Genomic DNA, 8,323 nt, shown 5'->3' with positions numbered 1-8,323 from the left:
TCTGTAAAATATCTGTTATAGGATACAACCGTATCAAAGCTGGTTTCTTTTGTTTTAACTCTTAAATTTAAAGAAACGCTACTGAATCAATGGAAAAACCACACTGTTTGTAAATACCCATAAACTTGAAATAGTGCAAGACTATTACAGTCAGTGAAATAAAAACGTGGACGTGAAAATTGAATTTCATCACAATTTTAGCATAAGGTTCAATTAAACACAAAGAAGCAAGTAGTCATCCCGATAGCACGTGCTTACTTGACCATTATTGAAGCAATTATGGCGCTGTTTATCCCGAAATCCAGTCGCTTAAGACTGTTGAGATGAGTTTCAAACAGTATTTCGCATTGATATGAAGACAACAATACTTGCCCTTATGGTTGAAATTTAGAAAAACACATTCATCTACCTCGGTTGTATTTCACTTAATATGACTACAGCAGGGATCTCAACCCCATGTCCAGGATTGTCATATTGTCTGTGGGTTTTTGTGGTTTCCAGTAGCCAATTTAAGCCATTGGGAATGATGCATTTGTGAAGCAATTACAAAGGCTTACCATAGACAATTGGATGATAAAAAAATAAAGATGGAAAAACAGATGCAAAACATTGATGGAAAAGACAATCTGTAAAACCATAAATTAACATATTGCACAGAAACACACAAAAAGACCACAGAACAAAACAGACTTAGTCACACAAAGTTTATTCTCAATTTGAAGGAATGCTTAGGAAAGACGATACATATCAGTACACTGAACTCAACGAGAGAATGAAACCAGGCAGCCTTCTCAGGCAACGTGTGTCCTTAACAGATGTTCTGGAGGCAATGAATGACTTGGCCACTACAGCAGAAAAGGAAACTAATGTTGTAGATTCACAGTAGTTTAAACTTTTCAGCTGTTTAAAAAATGACTACTCTTATTGTAATTGTTTTCTTTTCGATATTCAGCCTCACGTGAATTGTCCTTAACATAAAAATATACATTTATGCTGGGACTAGTCACTCATTTTCATTTACCAAGATTAAATATTTGTACAACTGCCTTTGCATTTTCCATTGACAATGTTGTTTTTTTAGTAAAATCAGGGGGATTTACAAATGTGCATGCAAATCTTATGCACTGGGAGCATACTGCATGGCCAGTCTGTCAAATTCATTCTCCTGGTAGGAAAAAAAGAAGAGAAATATTATACACATCAGAAGAACAGACAGAAATACACCGTGAAGACCTAAGATAAACTGTATTTTCACATTCTAGCGCAACCTAGAATCACCCTTTCTTATCTATCTTCAATTCAGAACTGGGAGGGTTAGGGTTAGGGTTAAATGTATTTGCAGACAAACAAAGTGTATTTGAATGCCTGACAGACGTGAAGGGAAAAATAAGTGCTGCACTTTTGATCGCAAACAGGGCACATAGCTGATTTCATGTGCAACTAGTCAAAGGTAAACAAAAACAACTGCCGATAAACCCGAAAATAAATTTGTAAAAAAATCTCTCAGAACTGAATAAAGGAGGCAAGACAAAAAATACACTGAAATCTCACCTTCGTAAAATATTCTTTAAGAAATGGATGTGCTTTGTGTGAATCTTTCAGTTGAGACATATAGCGGTTTGTAACCTGCCAAGAGAGACAACAGTTCAATGTTGTGAATGTTCATGAACCTATAAATTCCTCCATACTCTGGCATAACCAAATGAACCTCTTCAGAGAGATGCGATGAGTCACAGTTGAAGCAAACACAATGTGGAGTGAACAGCCTGCACAGAAAAACAGCCAGCTGCACATACGCACATGCATGCATGCACACACGTGCACACGCACACGCACGCACACACACACACAAACAACTTAGAGCTAATAACCAACGCGATCTGTGCTGGGACTGGGGAGGGATGAAAAAGTACCAGGGGAAATCCCACACAGACAAAAGAACAGGCAAACTGCACACAGACAGCACTCAGAACTGATTCCAGCCCTGGTACTGAGAGCCAACCCAACACAGGATCTCAAAGTGATGATGTACTGACTGATTATAATATCACGTAATTATTAATACAAAACAACACCGGAATACAACAAGTTCTGAACATCAACAGACTAGTCATAACATTTTACTTAAGCTCTCATGTAATACCCAGTTCTTACTTAGGCTACCCATTCTGTAGAAAAAGTGTTTTTAAATGGTTGCAATCTCATTGACTATTTATTGGCAATGGACTCATACTGTCATGTTACATTAATTGTTAAGGCAATGTCTTTTAACGTTTGCATTACCTGAGATTTATGGCTTGATAATTTAAGTGCACAGGACTTATGCAAGCATCACCAACACTTGAAATAGTCCTGTAAACCACCTTTGGAAATACATTTGTGTGCATCTGTTTGTGTATTTTGCCACATATTAGCAATTACACATGGAAAGACAACAGAATCATTGTGGCATAAGTTTAAAACCATTAAATAATCCCCTTATCTCCATAAACAGCCACATGCATGGTGCAAAGTCTCACCTCTGGCGCCTTGCCAAGATGCTGTGTTAGCACAATAAGGTTGATCAGAGTCTCAGGGTGGCCACTGTCCTGTAAAAGCGAGAATGCAGAGTTTCACAAAACAGTTTGTGTCTTCCCATCAACCCACTGCAAGAATTAGACACTTCACTGATGCAACATATACTGAATGAATTTTTAACTAATTTCAACCATGTTCTATGCAACCTTCCAACCACTTCCCTTTCCTTATGGCTCGTGAAATGGTAACCGATTAAAGGTAGGACTCCCTCCTAATGGAACTATTTAACAAATGTTTGTTATGTCATGACAGCTCCACTCAAAATTATCATACAATGGCCTACAACATTCTGCTTACAAAAGAGCGACTGGTAGTAGTCTTGAAATACAGTGTTTGGCGCCACCTATGGTTCAGTTTCAGTCAGTGCTGCTTAAATGCACCCACAAGAGTTTCACAGCAGAACAGCTTGAAGATGTATCGATTCCAGCTAATCCAAGCAGCGCTAAATTGTTCACCTTGTCCAGAGCCTCCTGCAACACGCCTTCCGCCTCCTCCCACTTGTTCTGGGCCATATGGCAGGCAGCCTGGCCGTTGAGCAGCAGCAGTGTCGGGGAGTACTTGTCAGACATCTCCTGGAAGATGTAGTATGCGTCCTGCAGCTTTTCTCCCCCCTGTAGAAAATCAAAAGATCTGTCAGTGTCCCTGGTTTTATACGGAAGGAAACGGCTAAGGAGCAAACAGTGCGTAGCCCACTGAGCACACAGGCACGCTGGAATCTTTGGAACAGACTTGTCACTCACAACAGCAAGGTTGACCCAGGCAGTCGACAGCTGCGTCAGTGTGGCATCTTCATCCTGCTCCTGCATCTTCTTCAGTTCCTTCCTAGATTAGAAAAAGAATTAGTGTGGGGGGAGGTAATTTAAAGAATGACATACAAAGCCAGAAAACACCAAATAATGGTTCAAGTTACTACTTTTGGCTTAATGATTGTACAAGTCATTTTACATGGTTTAAATCTCAAGCTGGTCCACAAATCACAAACAGATGAAATGCCGGTAATATGCATTTTGTAAATAGAGTACAATACTGTAATTTGATACATACCTTGCCAAATCAACTCTGTCAAGCTTCAGCAACACCTGTATGGTCATTGCCATGCTGTTGTGAAAAGAGAGAAATTGATTATCTTTGGATGTTAATGACCACAAGACAAACATATTAGCCAGTTAAACAAGAAAAACCCTGTTAAATATAGCCAGTATCCTGCATCCTACCACTCCAAACTTTCTCCTTGGTGCAGGGTCCGCAAAGCTGCATCCGTATTCCCCTCGTGGAAGTAAATGGAGGCGGCCATGAGCAGGAAGGTGGTGTTGGCTACATCAACGCTCTTCGACATCTTTTTGTCAAGATCAGCCACTATAGCATCCCTGTTCAGTACACAAAGACACTACGCTTTTAAAAACAGTCCTAAAATTAATCCGAGCCATGCTCCAAAAATGTTACTGGCCAGTTTTTTAAAATTATTTTTTATGTGCGCTTTCAGAAGCAAAGCTAAAGCTCAAAGAACAGAATCACTTCAAGACTGATTCCGGGTATCACCTTTTGCCTTCATTGGAAAGGTACTCGGCAAACATTTTGACGGCCTGAAGCTCTGCAGAGGAGCTGGGCTTGATATCATCCAGCACCACACCGTACTTCCTCTGAAAAATACCCAGGAGGATTACTCAAGCCAAGGCAAGAATAAGTTATTTGGGACGGAAAAATATAGGTTTGCACGAACTAGTTAAAGTGAGGTGGAGTAAATAGCGCAGTAGCAAAGATATATTCCGCGAAAAAACTATTTTCAACTCCACTACTGCGACTTTGTCGGCTGGTTCGCCACCTGGTCAGTGTTGGTACAATTTTACCTGGTTGGGACGCTACATGTTAGCGAACAACTCGAAAGATAATGAACACACATATTTAATAGTAGCTACAATTTGCTTTCTAGTCAACGTTACTGTATTCAACAAATAACGACGAGTAAGCCACCTTTCCCCTTACCTGGGCAATATATGCTCTGTAGAGAAACATGTCTCTTTCAGTCACTTTATCTGGGCTTGATGGCTGGAAGAATAATTTCAGGGTTTTTATGGAATTAATCATAGCGCTTTATGTTATAGCATTATAAGTCGATGTTAGGCCAAACATCACATTCATCAACTCTGATGATAGAATTTCTGAAATATCACAGCACGAGGCGAATACGGTATATTTACCTTAACTTTCTGTGCTTCGTTAATGCATTGTTGGTAACTGCCAATATAGTATGCATTTTTTACATCGAACAATTCGTCGATTTCTCCCTGTTGCGACGCCATGTTGATGGAATGAGATTACTTCCTGAACACGTAGCGTTTCTCACGTCATCTCCCTTCTTGGCGCTACTTGTTCCTATGCTGCCGCGCTGATTTGTATGTAAACAGGATCACCGACAGCCGACAAAACGAACAATAATAGTTACACCAAACGCTGTATCCTCGTCTATGCCTTTGGCATTGGTTACTGCTAACGCTGCGAACCAGATTACTGGCTACCCTACGATCTTTACGCTCTGTTACGCGGACTGTGTCACACCTGCGCAGATTTTGAAATCATTTAACAGAGTGGTTCACAACCTTGGTCCTGCGGACCCTCTGTGTATACTGATTTTTGTTCCAACCAGAGTTGCAATCCCAGAATTTTAAAAAGCTGTTAATTTTTTTCCCTAAGGAAATATTTACCATCTTATGTCAGAAATAGTTATGCATGGCATGAAGGATAAAATTCCTGTGTTGTGCATATTCTATATTGCAAACAATTACATAAAAAGGTAACAAAAAATGTACACTGATCAAATTAAGTGAATCAATCTGCTCCTAACTGGGTTGTTCCACATATGTGTTTCATTTCGTTAATCATTTTTTTTAGGCATGTTTGTTTTCATTTGCATTGTCTTGAAATTCTTAATAGCTACAAAATTGTTCGTTTTAGTGGCCATGTGTTCACACTTTCATCAACTATAATCATATTGATTCACCTCAATCTTTTATTTGATTAGTTAAATAATTTTGTTACCATTTTTATGTAATTGTTTCCAATATAGCACAGTAAGCACAACATGAACACCAGAGTGTTATTCTTCATGGAATTCAAGAAAAATTAACAGCTTGTTAAAATTATGGGATTGCAAATGTGGATGGAACCAAAACCAGCATACACAGAGGGTCCCCAGGACCGAGGCTGGGAACCACAGATTTAACAGATCCATATAAAGATCAGTCAGTCTGCACAGATGAACATAAATCAAGCCCACGTAGACCGTAAAGCTCTTACCTCTTCTTTGTTCATTTAGTTAGGCCTACCTGGGAAACCGAATCAGAGGCGATTCTAATGGCTGGGGAGGCCCTCAACAGGAAATCCCATGGGGCCATTCTGACCAACTTCCACGATCATCATATTACCCAGAACTCCTAAAAGTCAGGCCTGCCTTGTCTGTTCATAAGATTTGTCTCTGAAAATGGCATATGTTTAAATAAAAAATGCAATTTGTGATTTGTTGTCACTTCCAGGAACTGGAGAATTAAATTAACAAATACATAGCCTGAGGACTGGATGGATGACATAGTGACTGAAATTGGTGAAATTCTCACAATTAAAGACACTTAAGTAACTGAATACAACGTGTTATTACTCCATTTAAATACAAAACAAAAATGACCAACTTTGTGTAACTAAGAATTTTACACTGGACCAACATTAAAAAAATAAAGGTATTTGTGGAGTAAAAATAAACAAGGCATGGAAATATTCCATCTAGCTATTTCAATCAGTTATTTTTAATTGGGAGAACCCAAAAATCCAAAGAGTGTGGAGTTTCAATGAACTTTCAAAAGCTGACTTGTTTGAACCGGTCAAAATAATTGTTTTCAACAACTAAATGCAATCAGTGGTTGATGCTTCACTTCACTCTGATTAATGGCTGAAATAATGTAATCTGATTGTATCAATTCCATTGATAACTTTCTCCTCTTGGTTAATTGTTTATTTTAATTTCATTAATGGCAAAATAAAATCATTGTTTAAATCTAATATACAGCAACCTCCATAATGTGTGGGACAAATACTTTTTTTCCATTAATTTTTATACATTATATTTTCACCATGTAGAAACCACAGCACTTTTTAAAACATAGTTCCCCTGTTTTGGGGCACCATGATGTTTGGGACAAATGGCTTCACTGGTGTTTTTGATTTCAGGTGTGTTCATTTGCTTTCTTAGTGCAGCTATAAGAGAGCTCTCAGTATCTAATAATCTAGTATCTTGATTATAGGCTTTAGATTGCCTTTGCAGTCTCTTATTGGTATTTGTCAACATGAGGACCAAAGTTGTGCCAATAAAAGTCAAGGAAGCCATTATGAGCCTGAGAAATAAGGAAAAAAAACAGATATAGATATAGGCCAAACCTTAGGCTGACCAAAATCAACTGCTTGGAGCATAATTAAGATGAAAGAGAGCACAGGAAAGCTCAGTAATTGCAAAGGTCCTGGTAGGCCAAGGAAGACCTGATGATTGAAGAATTCTCACCATAATGAAGAAAACCCCCAAACTCTTGTCCAACAGATCAAAAACACTCCTTAGGAGGCAGGCATGGATGTGTCAGTGACTACTGTCCACAGAAGATTTCACAAACAGAACTACAGATGCCACACTGCAAGATGCATACCGCTAGTTAGCCACAAAAACAGGATGGCCAGGTTACAGTTTGCTAAGAAGCACCTAAAAGCGCTTGCAGAGGTCTGGAGATAAGTCTAATGGATGAAACCAAGATTTACTTATAGAGTGATGGTAAGAGCAAAGAATGGGGGCCAAAAGGAGCTACTCAAGATCCAAACCACCCACCCTCATCTACGAAACATGGTGGTGCAGGTGTTTTGGTTTCTGCATGTATACAACAGGTCGTGGCTCACTTGTCTTAATTGGTAAATGGTAAATGGACTGCATTTAAATAGCGCTTTTATCCAAAGTGCTTTACAATTGATGCCTCTCATTCACCAGAGCAGTTAGGGGTTAGGGGTTAGGTGTCTTGCTCAAGGACACTTCGACACGCCCAGGGCGGGGTTTGAACCGGCAACCCTCCGACTGCCAGACAATCAGTCTTACCTCCTGAGCTATGTCGCCCTGTTGATGATGATGGATGATGATTAATTGATGATGGAACTGCTGATAGCAACATCAGAATGAATTCTGAAGAGCAGAGAAGCATCTTATCTGCTCAAGTTCAAGCAAAGGCCTCCAAACTCATTGGACAGCGCTTCATCCTATTACAAGACAATGATCCCAAACATACTGCTAAAGCAACAAAGGAGCTTTTCAAAGCCAAAAACAGGAAAACTGGAAAAAATCAGGAACTTAAGATGGCTGCTGTATAGGCCTGGCAGAGCATCACCAGAGAAGACACTTATCACCTGGTTATGTCCATGGGTCACAGACTTCAAGCAGTCATTGAATTCAAAGGATATGCAACAAAGTATTAAACATGATTAATTTCATTTACATAAGATTAATATGTCCAAAACATCACAGTGCCCTGAAATGAAGGGCTATGTATAAAAATGGCTGTAATTTCTACATTGTGAAACCAAGAAATACCCTTAAATAAAAGCTGAGGATGTGCACTTTAACCACACATATGAATGGTTTGATAGCAAATATAAAATTGTCAAGTACCAAGCCAAATCAAGAAAAAAATTTGTCATGGTCCCAAACATTATGGAGCCCACTCTA

The 8,323-nt window shown here is 39.2% G+C and overlaps 1 protein-coding gene across 1 annotated transcript; it reads right to left on the bottom strand.

The window, feature by feature from the left end:
* Window positions 1-689: 689 nt before the first annotated feature.
* cope (COPI coat complex subunit epsilon) lies at window positions 690-4,936 on the bottom strand. Its single transcript, XM_035412026.1, has 10 exons — window positions 4,776-4,936; window positions 4,561-4,623; window positions 4,117-4,217; window positions 3,792-3,944; window positions 3,622-3,675; window positions 3,318-3,399; window positions 3,033-3,188; window positions 2,520-2,588; window positions 1,552-1,626; window positions 690-1,165 (listed from the first exon to the last, which is right to left on the bottom strand). The coding sequence occupies exons 1-10, from the start codon at window positions 4,875-4,877 to the stop codon at window positions 1,118-1,120; spliced, it is 903 nt and encodes a 300-aa protein (XP_035267917.1). The 5' UTR covers window positions 4,878-4,936; the 3' UTR covers window positions 690-1,117.
* Between the last annotated feature and the right edge of the window lie 3,387 nt (window positions 4,937-8,323).

The sequence above is a fragment of the Anguilla anguilla genome, chromosome 4, assembly GCF_013347855.1.
Source record: "Anguilla anguilla isolate fAngAng1 chromosome 4, fAngAng1.pri, whole genome shotgun sequence".
Lineage (NCBI taxonomy): Eukaryota > Metazoa > Chordata > Actinopteri > Anguilliformes > Anguillidae > Anguilla > Anguilla anguilla.
This window is presented reverse-complemented; position numbering and strand designations above follow the sequence as displayed.